The sequence below is a fragment of the Ananas comosus genome, linkage group 25 (genome assembly GCF_001540865.1).
Source record: "Ananas comosus cultivar F153 linkage group 25, ASM154086v1, whole genome shotgun sequence".
NCBI lineage: Eukaryota > Viridiplantae > Streptophyta > Magnoliopsida > Poales > Bromeliaceae > Ananas > Ananas comosus.
In genome coordinates this window covers 1,509,231-1,533,452 of record NC_033645.1, presented here as the reverse complement: position 1 = coordinate 1,533,452, position 24,222 = coordinate 1,509,231, and the positions used below count along the sequence as shown (strand labels likewise).

The 24,222-nt window shown below is 35.1% G+C and overlaps 1 protein-coding gene, 1 non-coding gene and 1 pseudogene across 12 annotated transcripts; 2 read left to right on the top strand and 1 right to left on the bottom strand.

Moving 5' to 3' along the window:
* On the bottom strand, positions 555–6,583 carry LOC109728952. Of its 11 annotated transcripts, none has more exons than XR_002221169.1 (6): positions 6,209–6,583; positions 5,924–6,109; positions 2,927–3,010; positions 2,563–2,688; positions 1,246–1,395; positions 555–1,039 (listed from the first exon to the last, which is right to left on the bottom strand). XR_002221169.1 is itself a non-coding variant. In XM_020259517.1 (6 exons), the coding sequence occupies exons 2-6, from the start codon at positions 6,004–6,006 to the stop codon at positions 974–976; spliced, it is 501 nt and encodes a 166-aa protein (XP_020115106.1). In that variant the 5' UTR covers positions 6,007–6,109; positions 6,204–6,583; the 3' UTR covers positions 555–973. The 11 variants fall into 11 exon arrangements, 8 of the variants coding, with proteins under 8 accessions (XP_020115106.1, XP_020115104.1, XP_020115105.1 ...); XR_002221170.1 differs by having other exon boundaries at positions 555–1,002; positions 1,248–1,395; XM_020259517.1 differs by having other exon boundaries at positions 1,248–1,370; positions 2,927–3,029; positions 6,204–6,583.
* Positions 6,936–7,008, top strand: TRNAA-CGC. Its single transcript has one exon. It is a non-coding gene; the product is annotated as a tRNA-Ala (tRNA).
* On the top strand, positions 8,905–12,028 carry LOC109703713 (annotated as a pseudogene).

Below are 24,222 nucleotides of genomic sequence, written 5' to 3'. Positions count from 1 at the left end.
TAATTTTCAAAATACTATTTTTTCTTTTTTTCTCTCGTTCTTTTTTTTCTTTCTTTCTCTCGGAGGAGGAGGCGAAAGCAAAAGCGAAGGCAGAGGCGGCCTACCTCGTCTCTATCTCACGCGCACTCGCCCTCACCCGCACACCTCCCTCCGCCTTCCTCGCCTGTCGAGATGCAGTCAAGGTCGAAGGCAAGGAATGCGAAAAGAGGGTGCACAAACGAGGGCGAGGGCGAGGGCGAGGGCGAGGGCGAGGACGGGGGCGGGGGCGGGGGCAAAGGCGAAGCAGGCCGCTTCCGCTTTCACCGCCCTCTTCAAAGAGAAAGAAAAAAAAACGAGAAAAAAAATTAAAAACATTTTAATCAAATTTTTAAAAATCTGAATCGAATTTGCAAAATAAAAAAGACGGCTTACTTTTGCAAAAATTAAAAGCTAATAAATTTTTTATGCAAGTTGGCATTTTTTTTTAATTATTTTCATTTAAAAGAGGGAGTTTGATATTGAAAATTAAATGTGAATTAAATTTTAACACTTTTAGTTTAAATTTATTTATTTTAAACTAAAAGTATCAAAATTTAATTCACATTACCAGCGCAGCTGAAGGATTTATTTTAAATGGATTCAGTGATTGAACAAATAACAACTAATCATTAACATCTTACGATAATATATTTATTTAAATTATAAATCACGAACTTATATGACTATTATTAACACCAAAATGGTGCTCTTGCCATTATTAGTGACATCACAAACTCAGTAGTATTCATCTATGAGTCGGAAATGGTGCAAGAATGGTGATCTGGCTTTCGAAACTATTGTTTCAGTATTTTCAGGTGGAAAAATGTTTTGGGTTTCGCACAAAACTACAAAAGGTCTAATACGGATTTTTGATGTGTTGGTTAGCCCATGCAGCGCCTCCAGCCAATTAGGGGCCAAGCAATTAAAAAACCTTTAAATCATGCATGCCTGCACATCAAACATTTCCTGAGGGCACCACCACTCCTGTAGACCCGTAGCAGGACTCTTTCAAGTTTAAATCCTGCTCGCAAAGTGAAAGAAAATAAAGGGCCAAAAAAAAAAAAAAAAAAATACAACCTTGGCACCACATTTACACCCCTGACTAAATGAAATCACTTTGGCAAGCAGCCATGAGGTTTTTTTTTTTTATTTTATTTTATTTTTTTTTAAGGGAGAGAGAGAGAGAGAGAGAGAGAGAGAGAGAGAGAGTAAAGAAGAGAATATTACACCGTTTCACTTGTGCAGCATTGTAGATTTCGATGACAAAGGCTCTCTCTTGAGGAACTTGCATAGGAAAAATCAGTCGCCCCACCGGTTGGACTGTTGTCCCTGAGGCTTGCTTTACGTTTTCCCTGCGTACGTCGACGAACGACAATGCTTCGGTGTTTCATTACATAATAATTAGTAGTGCTCTTAAAAATGTTTAACAACAATGCCAACATTTTATTTTTAAAAGGGTAAAATCGCCCTCCCACTCTCCAAATTTCTTAGTCAAGTTTCATTTTGAAACTCAAAACTCCTGAATTGGTCATTCAATACCCCAAGCTTTTAGAGGAAATTGCACCGTGTGCATTATGCACATCTTTGTACCACAAACAGGCTCTCTATCCATTTCTACTTTCGATTCAGCAAACAGCCAAATTTACAAAGAGAAATGGCTGCCACAGTGGGGCAGAGATCACAATATGAGAGGAGATTGAGGTTTGATGCATGGGTGACATGCGGTTGTGCAGATGCAACAGGTGCAGACAATAATTTTCCTACTTGATTAGACTAAGGGCGTGTTTGGTTTGCACTATAAAATATTACTAAGAACAAAAAGATGTCCGAAAATCTTATTCATATTCATCCTATTACTAAGATTGTGGTATTACTGTGTTTGGTTCGTACGGTCATATTATTTAATCATGTTATTTAAGATACAAAAAAAATATACTATTTATTTATTTATTTAATTTTAGATAATGTTATAAAAAATTTTAACATTTTTTTAGAAAAAAAATGAGAGAACATAGGTTAGAGAGAGAAAGCAAAATTAAAAAAATAAGAAGAGAAATAGAGTCGAGATTAGAGAGAGTGAGAAAATTGAGATTTTAGGAAAAAAAAAGGGAGAGCTTAGTTTAGAGAGAAAAAAAGTTAAAGTTTAGAGAGAAAAAGATAAGTTTAGAGAGAGATGAAGTTAGAGTGTAAAGAAAAATAATACCAACTAACCGGCGAATAGAAAGAAAGAAAGAGATTAGACATATTATGATTATCCGAATTCATTAATATGAAGATACTCACCCTTCCTCAAGGAAATGAAATTAGTACTTTGGGATGAATCTCATTCCCAAGTTAATCTAATATTATCAACTAGATTATTTAGTGCGTTTAGCCAAACACCGTCATATTTTGTTATTCCTATTAGATTACTAGGAATCTTAAAAAGATAACGCGAACCAAACGCACCCTAAAATGAAACTTGACGGCAAAGTTCAGGAAGTGATGGTTCAAATTCATAAGCAGCCAAAACTTGAACATTAAGAGGATTTTGTACTTGCTTACTTTAACTGAGGCACTACTAGAGTTTTTGCTGTCAGACGATCTGAGAAGCCTCTTACTTTCCAAAAGCAGCAGCAATGTCTTGTTCTCTTCATTCAGAAATCTGTTTTCTTCAAACAGAACCACCACCTTCGAGTATTGCAGAAGAACATGTTTAATATGTGGCACATAAAAAAGCAAAAGTTAAGAATTATGCTTACCTAACGACCATCCCTAGCGCAAGTGGCAAAAGGCTTGGTGGTTGGTACCCGAGGTCCCAAGTTCGAATCATAACTGATTCACATTTCTAGCTAAGTTTATTTCTAAATGAAATAAACGAAGCGGGTAGCATGCTACCTAGCTCTCAAAAAAAAAGAATCATGCTTACCTCCTCTTCCGCTTTGTGGAGAGTAACCAGCACAATTTCCTTGTCCTTCTGCAAGGATTCTACTTCAGAAGCTCGCGCCGTCAGCTGCAATATTTGTCGGCGACTTCAAAAGAATATAATGCAAATATTAATAAGCAACAATTGAAACAACAACAACACAAAGCATGACAAAGAGTAGGTTACTTTTCTTCGAAGAAATGAAAAAAAAAAAAAAAATACAGAGAACAATGAAAAAATGCTTCTCTTTTTAATGTCTTTTTTCCTTCAAAAATTTCCTCTCTACTGGACTTCTCTATAGTACCCAGCCAGTCCAAGAAGTTCTGATCATCCAATGGAGGAAAAACCAAATAGGTATTTTAGGTTATCAAAAAAATTCTTGTCTTCAAATAGCAGATGACCTCATGTTTTGCAACGATGAACATTTATGTTCAGAAAAGGCATTTGACTGCCAATCTAATGAAAGGAAAGATTCCAAAGAATTGATCTTTCATTGAACGCGTCAAAACACTACTACATGAGCCAATGTGTAATATTGCTAGTCCCCATTGTGAATTGAATTTAAAAAAAGGATTGGCAGGACTTGTCAGAAGATCCTTTTCAGTTTTCGTTGGCCACAATCCTTTAGTTCTGTGGAAATTATATATACATAATATGTAATCATATTGATTAATCAATTGTAGACTTTTGAGATTTAATAAAATAATAATATGGAAGTTTGCTGTGTATAGTTGCTTACCAAGTTAAAAGAGAGACACTTAAGCATAAATAAGCTAAACATGATGAGTAACAAGAGACCATTCTTTAACAGCACAATGGAGATCGCCGGACAAGCTACCAGTTGGGGACCTAATGGAAAAGCAACCACATAAATTATCTAAATAAAGGCATGATGCTCGTGTTGTATATTAGGCATAAACCCGAAAAGTTGTTGAAGAAAACGGTTATCCTTCAAATCTCAACCATTTCTCATTGTCTGTCAAGGTAACATCCACTACCAAAACTATTCTTACACATTAGACTAAACATAGGTTACTCTAGTTACATATCCTTGCACATCTGAGTTTCTCTCTGCCCATTGGTGTGTCAACTCTCGAGATAAAAGACGTCTATATTGGTGTTCAGCCGATATAGCATTTGTACGGCACCAAGTGTAAATAAGATACATGAATATTTAACTGGTGATCTTAGTAAAAATAACAACCTCCTATTGGCCCTTTACAAAGTAAGATGTAGGTAATAACCAATAACAGAGATGTGACAGAAGAATGTACAATGCCATAATTAAATGATGCAATATCAATATATAAAAATGTCCCACAGAGTCCCTTAGCTATTACTCCAACAGGCTGCTGAAATTTCGCTTTGAGTTGATCTTGTAGTTTGAACTTTGAAGAGTTGCATTTATAGGGACACGCCTCAGCACCTAGGCTAAAGGAATCAAGCCTAGCACCATGCGGCCTAAATATGCCCCTCACCCTAGGCCCAAGGCATCAACTAAATCTGGTTAGGTAAGACAAAGGCTTCGAATTTCAAAAGAAGGTTTCGGATATTTCTGTAAAAGGATTCAGAAACCATATATGCATGTTTCGGGTGTTTATATACATAACCAAGATGCACACTTGGGATCTTTTTGTGGTTTTAAATATTCTTGATAAACAATTTCCATCACCAGATTTATTTGTTTATTGTAAAAACAATGTTATCTTTCTGAATTATGCATGTTATTTGTTCAGGATGTATAGGTCTTTTAATGAGATTTTTTTTTAAAACAAAATTTGTGAAAAGTGTGTCCCTTGTCTTCCTCAAGCGCATGCCTTCTGCCTTACACCTTGTACCTAGGCTCTATAAGCCCTTGAATTTGTGAATGTCGAAACTATGGTTGACGCCAAAAGACAAGCGCTTCCGCTGCTTTTGTTCTAGAACCATAACAATCAATAAGCTTTAATATTCTACCACTCAAACATTTCATGGGAAGAAAGCATCAAAACGACAATTTTTGCTGTGTGAACCTGATTGGTGTAATACATCAACAACCTTTCCAAGTAAGTAACATTTCCATGGGCTTACAACTAACATTTCCATGGAAGCCCAGACCTCTTTCCATCTCCTTGCACCCACACATGTCAATCCTTTCTTATTCCTTTCAGAAACAACTACGACGAGCATGTACGATCACAAAAATAACCAACTTACTCCTTAAACAATACCGACACAAAATTTCAAAAACTAGTGAAAACTATTGCCTATATCTTCTTCATAACAAATGCCTATATCCTCTTCATAACAAATTATGGACTCGTATATTGAAAGATGTTCTCTAATAAAATCAGTAAAAGAACGCGACAATAATATGGCAACCTTTCTGCAATTTCATATGTATATCCGAGATAAGGATTACACATCTACAAATAATTCTTCTCAGATCTTTCATATTTCAGACAAATTTGTACAGTTGAGCAAAAGAAGCTATACCAATACCTAAAACCAGCTCAAATAGTAGTCGAAGATTCAAATATATAAACTCATCTTCTCTCTATCCTTTCTATAGTAGATTCAGATCCAAAGAAATGCATAGAAAAAGAAATGGATAAAAGAGGAAGGATTGCCTCCATCATCATCATCAATCATCAATCGTCAATCATCACTCATCAAAATTCTCTCAATTGCATCATCATCATCATCAAAACTTTCTCTCGATGGCATCAAGTTGACTAATCAAGCTAATATATTAAGTTAATAAAATTATTATCCCATCAGAAATATGAAACCAAAAAAGATGCCACCTACAAGAACAAGGTTTGTCCTTATGTCCTCAAGAAACTAGTAATATGTTTCATAACATGAGCATCACTCAACACCAATTATATGACCTAATTCCAATATATTTGATAAGAAGATGACACTTAACATCTCACTAAGGAATCCAAAGTATCATCATTTAAGAAATAAAACTCTTTTGCCATCAATTCAAAAATTGATTCAAATAACAACACTTACATGCAAGTTATCCTGCGGATGCGCTCGAAGATCGTCGTTCTCCTTCGCCAATTCATCATACGACTCCACGACCCTGTTAACATCCTGCTCGTACAGCGGAGTGAGTCTCCATATCATTGCATGTCGACGCCAAAGCCTCCTCCTCCTCGACGCACCTCTTCAAACCATTCGCGTTCATACTCGCCTCTGCCCATTCCCCAACATGGAAAACCCTAATTCACCAATGTGAAAAGAAAACCCTTGCCAAGGAGAAAAGAGACAAGAGGGGACAAAATCAAACCGTACAGAACTCCAATCGCTTGGTATCCTCGCGGAGGCGATCCTCAAAGGCACAGATCTGATCTTGGAGGCGGCGACGAGCGTCTTCGGATGTTGTGAGCTTCGATCGCGTACTCTGGGTGGATATTGGGAGGCCGGGGGAGCTCTCGATGGATACTTTGATGTGGTGGTAGGTTTCTCGGGGCGGGGCCATCGCAAGATCTCCCTCCAACGACAAAGATGAGAAATTTGGAAACCCCAAGAACGGTAAAAACCCTAATCCTTATAAGCGATTGAGAAAGGGGGAGAGATCTTGGGAGAGGAAACCCTAGGGAAAGGGGCGAAATGGGAATGCGCCATGGGAGAAAGGGATTAGGGTTTCGATGAGGAGAGAGAGAGAGAGATAGAAATGGAGAGGAGTCGAGTGTCGAGCCCTCGACTGGTTTTTAAACGGACGAGGGAACCTAGGAGGGGTTTTTATGAGAGGATATTCCCTGCACCCAGTGTACCAAGCATCTCCCGTGCACCGCACATAATATTTAATGACTAATGCTAAATAAAAAATTTCATCCAATGAATATGATTTTCACAAAATCTTGTGGGTGTAACATGACACTCATAAATTTTGAAAATGAATCTAAAAATCAATGGCGCAGAAAAATCAATGGACTCGTACAAATAAGTGCGTACAAATAGTAACAGTGCACCTGTTTCACGTAATATCATAGAATGAAATGAAATACTCATCACAAACGGGGGTGTAGCTCATATGGTAGAGCGCTCGCTTCGCATGCGAGAGGCACGGGGTTCGATTCCCCGCACCTCCAATCTTTTTGAAAAGAGCATTTTTTTTAATTTAAAAAATATATTATTTTTTTATTTTAATAGAAAATTATTTTTCCAATAAGCACATAGAATTATGAATCATTATCATTATCCATTATTAAGTAGAATGCATGATCTTTTATTGATTTGATAGTCTCTCCATAGCTCCATTGTTGTACGTGGTCGCTCATTAACTCCATATTCAAGCATCTTACTTACTACTACAATCATATTTTACATTAATTTGATCTTCATATATGTTAAAATAATAATATTATTTTTTCGACGCTATTTGTATTTTTATGAAATTCACAGTAGTGAAAAAAATACTAACGGGCATGTCAAACACTCTACGTCCTATCTACATCAAACAAAATCAATTCGGAAACATAATTTTCCAACCATGCTTTTTCATTTGAATTTGTCCCATTCCACAAAACGGGTTCTGCTAACCGCTTCAGTAGCAATTCCAAAACCTACTTAACTCCAAGACCTTTCCGATTACAAGAGACCGTTTTTAGCACACGCAAATTGCTTTTATTTCTTCCATGAAAAATGGTTTTTTTTTTTTATGTGATAGAGAGAAATGTAATATCATAGTTTTAGCACCCATTAAATATTGTTGTAGGTTCAAGGATCTAAAAAACGTCGCACGTTTTAATTCACCTTCATTTTCATCACCGTAACGTATGTCCAAACTCCCCGATTTTTTTTGCCTAATTTTTTGCACACAAGTCCTTAACAAGCACAGTAATTACCTAGCAACCATTTTTCACCATAGTAAAAACTTAACGAGTAAAAAATGGCTCCAAAAAAAAAAGAGGAGAAATTTAGCAATTTATAGATCATTCGAAAGTGATGGGTATGGACCTATCAACATGCCAATTCCATTGATATCGAACCCGAATTGTGTTTTCATCATAAATTTAGCATTCAGAACATATCAAGTTTGTAAACAATGTTTTTTCAAAAAACATTTTCTATGTTAAGAATAATCGTTCTATACTAAACATAAGATAAAATTTAAATCTGCATATATTGGAGAATGTATCTTCACCTATCAGCTTATGTTTTTGAATTGATTTGAATATGCGCGCCCAAGTTTTTTAGAATTCTAAATATCAAAACGGGCCAAACGGGCCTGTTACTTATCGGGCTTATTTATGCAGCTGAGGTAACAGAAGCTAAAAATATTTAATGGTATTTATGTCGTGACAAAAAAATATTAAAATCAGCAAGAAAGAAAAAAACAATTGTACTAACCATTCCTCCTGTGTCACGTTCCCCCTGTTACGATTGTCTATTGCATGCGCCCGGTCCACCACGCACGGAAAAACATATATGAGATTAAACTAAGAATCTATCTGTACCGCATGTCGAATTTCTGTAAGTTACCCCAATCTAGATTTTTAATTTTTAATGTCTTGTGAAGTACGAAGTATCAGTCAAAGTCTATTAGGATAAGTATATATTTCGCCTCCAAGATTATTTCTTACATGGCACTGAGAGGATCTAATCGTCATTCGTCTTTGTCGCTTAAAAAGTGCAAATAAGATGTTGATGCATGAGAATACACTCGGTGCATGAGCCATAAGAATACACTCGGTGCAATGGATAACAATATCTCCATTTCCCTAGCTGCTACTATAACACCGTACTCCTCTGCCTTTTACTGGTTGGCCCCTTCCCCTCACACTTATTACTCCCATCCCCCAAATATAGTAGTTATTATTATATATAAATTATAGATATTTCGATACGATAATGAATAAACATAATAGTAATAATATAATATAATATAATAATAAATATAAAAATGGCATATAATCAAATCCCCACCCTCTCTATTCTCTACTTCCTCCCTATTCTGTGTCCTGTTCCCCAATGCCCAAAAAACCATGTCCTCCGAGCCCTCGGACTCCTCTCCCTTAGCTCTCCTCCCCCACCACCCCCACCCCCACCACCACCTACCACCACTCACCACCGCAAACCCACCTCCACCTCCACCTCCACTCCGCCCCGCCGCCGCCGCGCCGCGAACCTCGCGTCCTCGCCTCCCCGGCCTCTATCCTCCCCCGCGACTACCGCAAGGAAACTGACCCTCACGAGACGCTCATCCTCATCACCTGCCAAGCGCCTCGACGACGAGCGCCGCGCCGGGGAGCGGCGCCCGCCGGGGGGGCGCCCCCTCGTCGGCGGCGGGGGGGCGGCGGCGGCGGGGGCCCCGCGCTCGGCGGAGCAGAGGTGGAAGTGGGTCGAGAACTACTGCTGGAACCACGGGTGCCTCCGGAGCCAGAACCAGTGCAACGACAAGTGGGACAACCTCCTCCGCGACTACAAGAAGGTCCGCGACTACGAGTCCCGCGCCTCCGCCTCCGCCTCCGCCTCCGCCTCCGCCGCCGCGTCCTCCTCCTCCTCCGCCCCCGCCCCCGCCTCCGCCGCGTCCTACTGGGCCATGGAGCGCCACGAGCGCAAGGAGCGGAACCTCCCCACCAACCTCGCCGCCGAGGTCTTCGACGCGCTCACCGACGTCCTCGCTCGCCGCGCCGCCCGCCGCGGCGGCGCCGGAGCCTCCGCCGCTGCGCCCCTCTCGTCCCGCGCTCCGCCGCCGCAGCTTCCGCCGCCGGCCGACCCTCCGCCGCCGCCGCCTCCTCCTCCTCCTCCTCCTCCTCCTCCTCCTCCGCTGCCGCAGGCGTCCGTTTCCGGTACGATCTCTACGGCCTCTTAATCGATCAATGCACGTAATTATTACATCCATTTGTCTCCATGTTAAAAGCAAAGCAAAAACGGGAGGGGGGAGGTTACATTTGCATGCATAGCCCGTGTATTATCCAAAATTTGCAACTTACGTCCCTATACTTCCATCTTAAATGTATCATAAAAATGATTCAAACCACTCTCAAGCCCCCTTAGTCAAGTGTTAAAATTAATATTTTCCCAAGTCACTATAGATCAATATTTTTGGATAACATCGACTTTATTTAAATGACTTTTAGTGTAGTTATTTTGCAGGGGGGAAAAAACATTCGTTAAATCTTAAGTTTAGTTTTAATTATCGTTTAAAATTAAATTGTACCAAATAAAAAAATATTACTGGGACCAAGTTAATAGTCGGAAATGTGGAAGCACCCATCCATAAACTTCACTAACAGCGAAAAAGGTCACGAGGATTAGGAAAATAAAATAAAATAAAATAAAACAAACTGAAAGTAACGGTTGTGTGTGATCATTATACAAATCGTAATCTCTGATCCACTGTTTCATCCTCCATTTATTCCTCAATTAAATAAAAAGGAATATTATAATAAAGTATTATGGCTTTTAAATAAAGCTGTTGTTGCATGCATAAGCTTTCAATGGAACGAATAAAAGAAACGGGGAAAGGAACGAATCAGATTTCAATACAATTTTTAATATATAGGCTTATCGTACAACCAAACTTTTTCCTCTTTAACTCCTATACCATAATTTCTCATTTTAAAATACTACCACTCCTATAAAGCTACAAAAGCGCTCCTTTTTAAACTCCTTATCCTAAAAATATTATTTTAGCCAAGGTCTCATTTCTCTATAAGTTAAAAATGTACGAATAATACTCCATCAACTACTGGCTATTTTGGAATTTTGGAATAACTTGTAATTTTATTAGTATATATAATTTATAGTCAAATAAAATAAAAGTTTTACTTAATCCAACAAAAATTGTTGTAAATTTAATAATAAAACAAAGTCTCACTTCCACTAGCTAAAAAATATATACATTTTAAAAATAATAAAAAGCTTTTTTTATTTCTGATGTGATTTCGCCGAGCAGCGTATTATCCAATTGCTTTTTTAAACGTGAATCTCAAATTTAAACTCTCATATGGGCTCAAAATTTCCAACATCATATTCTGCATTAAGACATCTAATCACCATAGCAAAAGAAATATAATGTTGAGTGACCATCTCAATTCTATATTATTATATAGTTAAGGGGTCTCTGTGCATATTTACCACTCTAACTATTCTCTGGCAACATTATAAAATCGCCATTTTATTAAACTTACTATTGGCTATTAGTAATTATTTAAGAAAAAATTAATATGGCGTCTTCAGAATTATGTAAAATTACAATATGCATGGAATACCACGCAGTTTAACCAAAGAGCTCTTCAAATCGCACGTTATGCTATGATTTTGCTTGCACGTAATTGTAGGAGGACGTAGCAAAATTCTGAGTTATTTGTTTAGAACTACGTGAAAGTTAGTGATTATTTGAGCGAAATACCGTGGTCTCGGAATTGCATGCTTATGTTTAATTTGAATACGCGGAACACACTCTGTTCAATCAACCAGCACTTCAAATCGCACAGATGTTATGTTATGATTTTGCTTGCACGTAATTGTAAGCGAACATCACCAAAATTCTCCATTATTTGATCAGGATTCTGTGTAGTGTAGGTGACTATTAGTTGCGTTGTGATTTTACTTGCATGTAACTGTTGAGCATTGCAAAATTTATTATTTTTTGATTGGGGCACTGTGCAGTGGAGGCGTCGGAGTCGTCGTGGGAGTCGGAGTCGGAGTCGGAGTCGGAGTCGTCGACGGAGGGGGAGTCTGGGGGGGAGGCGGATGAGCCGGAGCGAAAGCGGCAGCGGCGGCGGCGGCGGCGGCGGCGGCGGCAGGTGATGAAGCGGGTGGGGTCGAGCGTGGTGCGGAGCGCGACGGTGCTGGCGCGCACGCTGGTGGCGTGCGAGGAGAAGCGGGAGCGGCGGCACCAGGAGCTGGTGGCGCTGGAGGAGCGCCGCCTCCGCTTCCAGGAGCAGCGCGCCGACACCCGCCGCCAGGGCTTCGCCGCCCTCGTCTCCGCCGTCAACAACCTCTCCGCCGCCATCCACGCCCTCGTCTCTGACCACCGCTGCCCCGACTCCTCCCGTCAATAATAACAATATTAATCATAAGAGTAATAGTGTATATTTTACACTCCATCCATTACATATTTTTTTTTATTGATCACCCCCGCGTGATTGGTGAAAACATTCGGACTGGAATGGAAATGAACCATCAATGTATATAGGGTAATATTTTTTGGGAGGTCCATTACTCTTCTCATAATTTTACGACAGTCCCTAACTTTTTGTCCTCTCTTATGTAAGCTCCCCGTGTTTGAGGTATTATGGTATGCAAATTTTTTTTTAAAAAAAAGAGCAGAGAATGTTCAGTTGAAAGAATTTTTATACATGGTTTATAATGATTAATTCGTGAAAATAGAAGAAGAAAAGTATTCATTGTTGATGAAATATTTTAAGATTTTTGAAAAAATAAAATGCGAACTGAGAATTTTAATTGAAAAAAAAAAGAAATTCGGAGATTCATGGGAGGAGAAAAAAAGTTAAAAGGTTTCTTTAAAACATTACGCAAAAGGTTAGGGGTTTATCTGAATTACCAATATAAAATAAAGGGAAAATTTCCTCTATAACCTTCTAAAAGCATCTAATTTCATAAATACCCTTTTAAAAATTGAAATATCATGTATACCCCCTCAAATTTAAAAAACTTTCAAAAATACCCTTGCCATCAAATCTCCATCAATATTAAAGTTAATAATATTTATATTCCAACTTTACCCTTCTTAATTATTCATTGGTCAATTAATAATTCTATTTCATAAATACCCTCTATTATATTTCAAAATTAATTAACTTCTATCTAGACTAAAAATTTAGTAAAATTCAATTGATTTTAGTTTAAAAAATTATTTATTTTAATTAAATAAATATTTCTATTGGGAATAAATTATAGTTAAATTAAATTTTATTCTGTAAAGTAATAATTTTTTTTATTTGACTACTTAACATAGAGAAAATTCGTTACTATGAATACATTACAACTAAGAGCATTAGTATAAAATCTGACTTCAAATAAAAAAATTAGTTATATTATAAAAGGACAAACTAAATTCTTGTAACGGACTTTACATAAACCAATAATTGTTTTAAATAATAAATTGAAAAAATTTTAGATGATGAAAAATTTTCACAAATTAAGATAATTATTCTATTAAATTTAATACCTTTGACTAATTTTCAGTTGAAACTAGCATAAATTCATTTAATAGTTAATTATTATTAGCTAATTACCTATTAATTGAATTTCTTTATTAATTGATTACAATATTTAAAATCTGAATGGATAAAGAAAATTTTTTAAAAAATGGACCACGTACATTTATACGCCCCTCAACAGTTTAGGGGCAAAATGGATAATTTTATTCTTAACCTTTATTATATCATGGTATAACTAAGATTAAAATGAATTGAGGGTATTTTTGAAACAAAGTATATATTTGTAGGGGCAATTTTGATATTTCAAATTATGTAAGGGCATCTACGTTAATTTTGAACTTTCCAGGGGTACGAATGAAATTGCCCCTAAAATAAAGTATGTTTCGTTTACTAATTTATTTTTGAATTACCAATGTAAAATAAAATAAAGTGTGTTTCATTTACTAATTAATTTTTCGCTATTTATTTATTTATTTTCTTTTTGGTCTCGATATTGGGGACGGTTATGATCATGTGTGGCGCAGGGCGCACAGTGGCGACTGTGTCGTGTCCTTGTATGAAGATGGGGCCCACACCCCCTCGAGTTCTCAAATGACGAAATTGCCCTCCAAAGTGAAATGACAAACTTGTTCGTGGAAACGTACATTGCGTGATTCGTAACGTACAGTAGCAGCAGTGTTCAATTATCACGTTGTGTGGATGAGAGAGCACATATATATATATATATATATATATAATATCATATAAAAAGAATCTTACTATCATTAATATTTGAAGTAGTACATAAGGCCCTATTGATTTCTCATGAGTAATAAAATTTGAAAAATGGTATAATATTTCTACTCAGTACAGTTGGTTGATATTTTAAGCCGCTGATATTTTAAGCCGCTGATCATATCACTAGTTTGATTCTTGCACATGTTATTTCTGAAAAAAAAATAGTTTAGTCGCTCACTTGTTTGAAAAAAAATAAAATATTTAACTTGTGTGGGAAAAGAATTTAGCGTTTGCAGCAAGAAAAAAAAAATGTATAAAATTATTTCATTATGTATAATTATATATTTGGTTATAGGTGCTATGTTTGGTTTTTACAGTTTCTGACTTTCGATTTTTGCTTTTAATGCGAGTGATTATACTACTTATTCATTTCTTGATGTCAATTATGTCAGTGTAAATCAAAAAAGAGTTGTGTCACTAATTTGACCTCGTTGTTAGGATTATATCTTATCATTATTTGAAAAAAAAAAGAAAATGTTACGGTATATTCGTATTTACACTGTAGGGCAGTTCTACTAGATAGTTCGTACGTCTCCAATATTAGAGGGTGTAAATCTTGTACATATGATCTTATGATTTATTTATTTTTTACAATTTTTAGTAAAAATAAAATAAAATAAGTGAGTTTATCTACGTCAATAGAAATTTGTATTAAACCATTCAATTTATTAAAAATAAAATTTGTAAAAGTCAACAATAAAATTCAAAATCATTATGTCCTAAAATTGAAAGTGTATGCGCAGCACACAACTTAAAAACAAAAAAAAACAAAAAACTGTGCAAATGAGTCCAAATTTACAGTTCTCTACTGTAATTAAATTTTGCGCATCGCGTGTTGTGAGGCTGACACGTGTGGAAGACTCGTGCGGACACCCGCATGCGAGGATCTGAACGGTTGTAATTGCTCGGCACACCGAAGACCACCGTGGCAGCATGATGCGGATCGACCGCAGCCGTACGATCAGCAGGGCCCACCATCTGGGCCGTCTATCCCGTGGTCCTAAAATTCTTTACCTTTAGGTGCTCAGTTTTCATAGGCCGGGAGAAGATACGGTACAACCGGGATTGTACTTAAGCAGGTAGAATCCTGAAAACTAACAGTATTTTTTTTTTTGGTTTCATAGAAATTAATAGAAAAATAATTTTGTGCTTTTAAAATAGTTCCCATAGTGTTTTTTTCAATATAAAAACATGTAAATCTAGCTAATTATGATGGTTAATTTTCACACTTCTGATTAATGTTATTTAAATTTTTAATTTTTCTACGAAGCAAAAGAGTAAAAAAAGACTTTTTTTTTTTATACATAGCAACTTTAAATATTGTAGATCATTAATAATTCTAAGTATCATTCTCTAAACTAGTGAACTACAACTCCACAATCCTGTGTTTTATCATGAATACATGTTATGGCAATTTTGCAGTAAAAAAAAATCTTTTGTTTGATTAAAAAGATATACTACATTTTACTCTACACTAATACAATAGATTACAATTATTTCATTTTGGTTATCCTAGATATCATCCTACACTAAATCATACCATCGTTTTCATCTACCACATTAACTAATGTAATTAATCATTATAGAATTTTCCCAAATAAACATAGCATTGTACCGTTACTATCTTAAATTGAAAAATCATATCTATATATAGAGCTGTAAATTAATTTTTCACAGATATAAAATTGTTGCACTTACGATGAAGAAAATAATTTTCAGTATTCGTGGAATACAATGATTGGTCAAATTATGGAGCTGAACGACGAAAATAGCATTCCTCATTTAATGAATAGTTAAAAATCTAATATGCAAGAATTTTTCACACACCTTATATTAGAAATAAGTACTATTTGTCATTAGTCATTACTAGTACATATTCGATCGGGTTGTAGCAAATTACTACAACCATGATTCTACAAAATCCTTAGTGCGCAAATGAATTACGCAGCAAAAGAAGTGAAAAAACAAAAAAAGTTTCAACTCTTCCACGCATACAGTCAAACCGGGACCCGTGCGGGCGACAACTTTTCGCAGAGACAAAAGTACCCTCGTACGACACCCTAAATTACGGATTTACCCTGCGTAGAGCTCTACGCAGAGCACGTTCCCGCTGTGTGGGTTTTGTCGTTTTCTGAGACGGAGGGGCATTTTAGTAACTTAGGAAATTCCAAGAGACGGGCACTGATTGGCTACTGTTGATCTGCGGCTGTCTGATTCACTGTAAAAGCATATAATATGATAGTTTAACCGGCAAATATAGTAAATAATAAATATATTCTTATAAAATTTAATTTTCAGTTTCTATAAAAATTATGATATTTTTAAATATATTCCTGTGATTAGAATTCGTTAGAAAATTTTAATTAATCATAAATTAAATACTTAATTCTAATTAGTTTTTGATATTTTTACTTTTTTATATTATATTATTATAATTTTTGGAGAGATATATGTATGATGGCAAAATTACAAATATAAACAGTTTTCTAATAGTAACAAATCAGATAGGCATATCTGAAAACATCAATACTTTTGCAGAAAGAATATATAAAAATTGAACTTTGTATGAATATATTTATCATTCACGGTATTTACAAGAGTGTTTGGTTAGGGGACAGGGATAGGGATAGGGATAGGCCCTTATCCCCCCTTTTATACACAAACGCTAATTTTTTATCTAAGAACAGTAATTCTCGGTTACTTATAATAACCGGTTATAACTATCCCCACCAATACCTTTATTTTCTATATAAAACTATCTAATATTTTTCTTATTCCATATTATCTATCTAAACGCTATTTTTCTTATCCCCGGAAACAACCCAATTTTCATCCAAACGCTATTTTTCTTATCCTCATACTTATACTTATCCATGTAATAGTTAGTTCTTGCTTATACCCAAACCAAAGGGTACCATATAGAATTAATCCTAGTTTAAATACATAACACAGCAAATCACGTTGAGCTATAGCACACCGAAAGTATATATACACATATAGACCCGGTCCACCACGTCATTTCTAAATTGTCTAACTTATAGGCCTATAAGAATTTATTTATGACCAATTCTATTAAGAGATATATATATATAAATATTTTTTTACAAATTCGCGTATTAGATGTTTCCGTGTGTAGTGTCATTCTCTGTAAAAGGACGAATGAGTTGTTCTATGTACAAAATTTTCTAACACATACAGCAATACCAAATCAGTTTGTGTTAATGAAAAATCTAAGTGAATTTTTGTTATTTTACACTTAACCAAATCCTTGATGGATAGGCGGTCCACGATGATGTGGTGCACAGGGACCACGAAAGAACTCGTCCACTAAAAGCCGAGCAACATTATTGGCTGTCACAGGTGGGCCCCACTTGTTATTACCGTATGGGGTTTTTGGTGTTGTGTGTATTTGTGGTGCGCCCTTTTTCTGCGTCAGGAAAGGGCCCTGACAATCTCGGCTGTCACTGCGATCAGGGCCGTAGTCAAACTCGTTTGACCGGCTCCCACACTCTTTTTCCCACTTCCCGAAAATACCCCTGCTAGATTTTCCAAATGACGATTCTACCCTTCATCTGTCGCCATGTCCCCCGAAGAATTATTATTACTATGGACCGCGGTCAACAACCAAGACCTGGGAGAAATTGTTCCCTGAACCTGGTCCACCTGCCACATTTCTTATTTTAATCTTCTATAAAGTGAGTAGTAATTCTTTTGTAACGAAATTAATTGATTTGGTTCGAAAGTAGTAAAGAATAGGGAGTGAATTATACAAATAAAATAATTATTTTGTGATTGACTAACAAAGTGGATCAATCCATAAAATAACTTCTCTAAGCTGCAAAGTTTTTTACAACAAAGTATAATAGAGAAAGATCAAGTTACACTATTAGTCTTCCATTCTATTCTACTAATGTGAATCTATCTCGATAGTTTATGACGAATAAATATAATTTAAAAATTATTTATATAAACACTAACTAAATAGGACATAATTAATAATGTTTAAGAACCTATTATTTATTATAAGATAAAATTATTATGAAAATTTTGTTTTAATATTACTATCCCACTGACTAGAGTAGCACATACCTGTCACTCAGATCAAATTCTATTTCAAATAAAAAAATATGTTCGCATGTGATTTATAGACTATAGACATCTTTTATAGAGAGAGAGAGAGAGAGAGAGAGCCAAAAAAAGCCTTTTATGTGGTGTGTATCATATCTAAATTCTTACATTTTCATACGCGAAGGTTTTTGTTTGGGAGGAGGTTCTCGGGACTATGGACCGCGGTCCACGCATTAATTCAACTACCAACCCACCGACACTAACGTCCCGGTTCATGGCCGCAACGGCTCCGTTCACTTTTTACGAGTTGGTGCTGGATGTTGGAACGGAGCAGTAACGGCCGTTACATATATATATATATTTAAGTCGCTCAAGATGATCGACGGCGACAAACTCGCTTTACGATCAGTGCGTCACAGCGAAGGTAAAAAACCTGTTACTACAGTGGACTTTAATTTGTGCGCTTTATTTCCATGGGTTATTATGCATTTTGAGCTGTAGCGTAGGATGCCATGTACGCTGAGTGCTGGACAAATCGGGTGTTGACAAGTGGCAAGTGCTTAATGGCTGAGCGGAGTAATTATTAATTAATTACGTATTGTCACTTTACACTTTCTGAGAAGAAAATGGGTTAATTGTGCGAACATTATGAAATACTTATTTTTTTTATTAAAATTTAAGCCATCAATATGAACTCACGAGTCACGACCCCTCTCTGCATAAAATAACTATTTTTTAAAAAAATTTAAAAACTTAAGATATCAATTTAGAATAATATTTAGAGTATCTACGATTCTACATACTCTTAAATCTTGCTAAATAAGATCAAGCATTCAAATTTTTGGTAGATTAATAGTCAACTTTTTAGAAATCAAGTATCCTCTCACTATAAATATAAAGACAAAGAGAAAAAGATAGCATATTTCGCTCACCAATTCTTCAGTTGCAGTAAATATTACTAAGAAGCACCGAAAAATGTATTCTTAAATTTTGTTGATTCTAATAAGAGCATATATACTACGAGCAGTAGCTTTTTTTTTTTTTTTTTTTTCTTTTGTAGAGAAAAATAAGTTAGCTGGTAAATGTGAAAGTGAATAGATTTTTGAGCTTTGTCACTCAAACTTATCCCCTACAAAAGCTGCATAGGGTTGAATCACATAACTTATTGTTTTAATATGTGGTCATTTCAACTTATCCAACTCATTATTCATGATATTGATAGCCTCCACTTTAGATCCTCCAGTAGTCCACAAATAGTAATTGATGTCAAATTAATACAGTGTAGTGCACAGAATCTCGAGAGCACAAGTTTTTATATAGATTAATATGTTAAGTGGGTAGAGATTATCTTTTTTCTCTCTCCTTTTAAATTAAGTGAATGTAATGTGATTTTATATAAAAACATTTTTAAATTATATTGACTTGTATAATCAAATTAAGTACTAGTAGTACTAATAAAAAATTATAATTTAGAAATATTATTATTAATAAATAAATTGTTTATTAAGTGTTCATATATAAAATCACATTACATTTACTTAATTTAAAAGGAGAGAGAAAAAAGATAATCTCCACCCACTTAACATATTAATCTATATAAAATTATTCACTTATCGTTCTTTTTTCTAATCTATAAAAATGAGGCTAGATTGAGAATATTTTTCAAAAGGAGGCTAGGTAAATTTTTTTTTTTTCTAAAGAGGCTAGACAAGTAAATGAATCTGTGAAATTATAAATAATAATTTGGTATTGGTACAAAAAATGCTTGAGGATTATTAACTGGGCAGGAGGAATTCTACACTGTCACGCTTGCACCACGTCATCAATAACAAGCCAATCACATTTCTTCTTTTCAAACAAAAGCACAATAAAAATATTTTTTTTACAATCATGATGAAATATATATTTCTAAAATTAAGAAGATATTTGATTGATTTGTTTACGCCACGTCACGAATATACATGTTGCATTATAGAATTTTTCACTGGGCTGGGATTGGGGTGGTTTTGGGGAAGTGGGGAAAAGCCCAATTTGGGTTACACCCCATCCCTGAGAAGCAGAAGCCACTCAGTGTGGGGAAGTCAGAAGCTGCAGCAGTTCTCTCAGCCTGACAGCAACAGCTGCTGCCGCTGGCGGCAGCAGCAGCAGCAGCAGCAAATGATGGGGGCGTCCCCATCCGGTCAAACACACCAGTCAAGATCCCCCATATATCCATTCCATGTAGCTTGAGTACTAACATGTAATGCTTTAGATAAGATACTCTTCAATATGTGCCAAGGTACCTTGTTTGTTTGTGCTAAGTAATTTTTAGATTGAACAAAAAAAATTTTAATTGAATTGAAGTACAAGATGAAAAAAAATATTTGTTTTGGCTGCTTGATCGGTAGAAAGTTAATATATTTGAAACTTTTGATCATCTCCCTTTTTTTTTATTTATTTTATTGAAAATTTCAACAATAGTACATAGACAGATGAAAATGATGGCACCAACTTTTTTAGCTACTTTTTTCTGTCTCTTTTTCTTCAGTAATTAACTTGGAAGCCACTTAGAGCGAAGTCAGTTACGACATTTTAGAAAAGTAGAATTACGGGCTAATTGAATTTACGCCAAATCAGATGACGAAAGTGAGCATTTACGGTTGAAAATACTTTCACCCTGCTCCACTTTCGATGAAACAAACATGTCCCGAATTACTTTTGATTGTTAGTTACACCTAATTTGAAATTACAATATTAGTATACCCACTTTTATATTTTGCAAGATACAAGAAAATTCAATAGCAAATTTAGTCTTTTCTTCTTCAATATTATAAAATTATTATAGAAGAAACTGTCACGAAAGAAGCAAATGTTCCACCCACTAGTTTATAGTATTAAAGTAGAAAATCCTCAAAACACTTTGGAAATTTTTAAGACAGGTGCTTTTTAAGCACCTCAATCCCAAAATCATATTCTCGCATAGTAGTTAGAAAGAATGCCTCCTCTACATGGGTAGTGTCAGATGATATTGACACCAAACTTATCCCACTATGCTATATACATGGAGAAGATAAGAAAAGCCATTTATTAAAGAATGTTAAAACTATATCTTAATCATTTTCCACAAAATTATTAAATCTTTTTTGTAACATGGTATGAGAGCTGATCCAATGCTCTCTCAGTTCCAAGAGGTCGTCACATTCGCTATTTAGTGATTTAGGCCCTCATTGAACGTAAGAATTTCTTAATTATTCTACATATCATTTTGATTTATACTTAAAAAACTTACACTATTTTAGAGATGAGAAGTAATATTATGTTTGACAATCAAATAAATAAAATATATTATTCTAGCAAATCATAGACATTAATATTTTATTTATTTTCAGTTGCACAAAAAAAATTATACCGATATCTAAACAGGGCTTTAATTTTATTTTTTATTTTTTTTTGCCGTCTCTTTTATTATCGCTTCCGTATATGCATGTGGCATGACTCACCGTATCCCACCGCGCACACGTGAGTGTCTAGTGTAAGAAAAACTGTACCTGGACCGAGCAATAAAGTTTAAACAAAGTTTCAATTTAAAGTGGCAGAAAACAATTACAAAATGCACTTTTCCATTTTAATCAGATCAAAAGTACAACTTAAAACCAAAATCTGGTAGAATCAGCAATACAAGTTTACTGTGGCTCCATACAAACAGAACATGGGCCGGGCCTAAATGAGGCCCATGGTCCAGAGCCTTAGTTGGGCCGTGCGTTTGGGCTCTCAAATATACTTTGGTGCCAAAATTGGCCCAAAAATTAGGCCTGATTATAGTTTGGATTTTAGTCAAACTGGGCCTCAGTGAGGAAGCCTAGTTATGGGCCCATGCCTAGCTCTTAAGCCTGAACTTGGTGTATCCACAGGCATCATGCACCACACCCAAATTTGATGATCAATATCGTAAAATTAGAAATCCAAACCAAATTCGAAAATCGACCATCCCGAGAGCAAGTGGAAAAGGGCTTGGTGGTTGGTATCCGAAGTCCCAAGTTCGAATCCTAGTTGATTCACATTTTCAGCTAAGTTTATTTCTAAATGAAATAAACGAAGCGGGTAGCGTGTTACCTATCTCTCTCTCAAAAAAAAATCCAAACCAAATAGATGCGATTTGCGGTAGAAGTTTAAAAATCATTAACAACAAAATCGACAGCCCAAAATTATAAAACATATCTAATAAGTTAGATTTTTAATTTTAAGGTCTTGATATAACATAGCATTCATTTTAGAGGTGTGGTGCATGAGATGTACTCATATACCCGGTGCAAGCAATAATTTCTCTTTCAGTATTCTTTTTAGTATTGATAGGCGATTTAAATCCAAAAAAAAAAGACAACCATAAAACTACATTTTGGGCTAGTTTGGCAACTGGAACAAGTTATTATATTGGTTATGATGAGTTGGTTATGAAATCCTAATAGTTTTTTTTTCTATTTTTTTCTAGGATAGTAGGTACTACTTACAACATCATATTCCCAAAAATAGAACTTAACTAATATTGTATACGATATGCATTCGCTCTTATCGGCCACATATAACTGAGTTCATTTCTTAAAGAAATTTAGCTGAGAAAGAAATTAACTATTTTTACAATTAGCAATCGGTTCGGTTAGATATGATCTACGTTATTAGAACTATCTAGAAATTAAATTTTACAATTTTTTGATTTCATTTACCTAGTGAACGAGTAGCCTAAAAATGAACGGCTGTAAATTAAAATCTCATAAAATATAGTGATAAAAGACTTAAATTTCAAATCAGAAGTATTGATCTTGTTATGAATATTTATTAAAGTTTTATGTAATTTGGATTTTAAAATAGTTAATTTTGAGACCTTTTGATAACGTGGTAAATGATATCAAAAGATTATTAAATTTAGTTTCCAGATAGTTTCAATAGCGTAGATTATACCTAACAGAGTCAATTGTCAAATCGAATATTCTATCATTAAAAATAACTTATAAATATGGAGGCCTCCCACTACAACAGAATTAGATTATAGGGACACATGTTTGGGACACTTTTGAGTAAGTGTCCCATTTATGCTAAAATTTTAAAAAATAAATACTAATGCCTAAATATAAAGCCCAATCCAACCAAAAATAAAAGATTACTCTACTCAACCCACCACATCCAGTCCATTTGGCCCGATTACAAACAGAAAAAAAAAAAAAAATCAATTACCATCTTTTCTTCTCTCTTCACTCAATCCACTGAAATTCTAGACGAAGAGCCTTTCCTGTCGTCCTCCTCCGCCACCGCAACCAACGAGATAGAATTTCGATGATTGCTAAATGCTTAAATAAGTTTTGGTAAATTAGCAGCACTCTTTTAGGTTATAGCGACACTCTTTAACTGTCACTATATACCTAGCGACCCTACATATAGCAACACTTTTTAAAAGTGTCGGTAATTTTAGCTAGCAGCACTTTTTTGACATGTACTTACATTTAAAAGTGTCGCTATAGACCGTTTTTGTTGTAGTGTCCGTATTTTCAAAAGTACAGGAGGCGCGTGTACTCTATATAATAGAAGAATTAAAAAGGAAAAAATACAAAGAAATAGATACTAACAAGCTAAGAGCCAAAGACTAATGAGTAATGTTTCTATACTTTATTTTTTTTTTTCATTACCGTTCATTCACGCGTATTCAACTACTCAGATTTAATTTTTTAAAAATTGTGACCTGCAATAGCAGTCACTTTGGGAAAGGTACCGATTACGAGGTACCTCAAAAAAAGGTATTTTTGTCTTTTAATACATAGTCAATTTAGTCATTTTACCTCTACTATATTTTCAAAATTTTTATTTTCTCTTTGTTTACTTTTTCTCTCTCTCTATCTTTCCTTTCATAATTTGGCATTTCATATAAGAAAATTTTCAAATTATTTGACAATATGATCTTTTAATTTTTCTTTTCTCTTTGTTAAACGTATTAAATATGTTAAATTTAAATATTTACCAACATCACAAATGTTTTTAAATAGTCATACAAAATTAATGTCTAAGGTACTGGANTTTGTATAGAGTAATACTTCTATACTTTTTTTTTTTTTCGTTACCGTTTATTCATGCGTATTCAATTGCTCAAATTTAGTTTTTTTTTTTAAATTGTGACCTGCAATAGCAGGTCACTTTGGGAGAGGTACCGATTACTAGGTATCTCAAAAAAGAATATTTTTATCTTTTAATACATGGGCAATTTAGTCATTTTACCTCTACTATATTTTCAAAATTTTTATTTTCTCTTTGTTTACTTTTTCTCTCTCTATCTTTCCTTTCATAATTTGGCATTTCATA

Coding starts and splice junctions, on each gene's coding strand:
- LOC109728952 (XM_020259515.1), bottom strand. CDS start 6,040: ATGATATGGAGACTCACTCCGCTGTACGAGCAGGATGTTAACAGGGTC. Junction 1,371..2,562: donor CTAGTAGTGCCTCAGTTAAA/GTAAGCAAGTAC, acceptor CGACGTACGCAG/GGAAAACGTAAAGCAAGCCT. Junction 1,040..1,247: donor AATGCTGCACAAGTGAAACG/GTGTAATATTCT, acceptor CTTTGCGAGCAG/GATTTAAACTTGAAAGAGTC.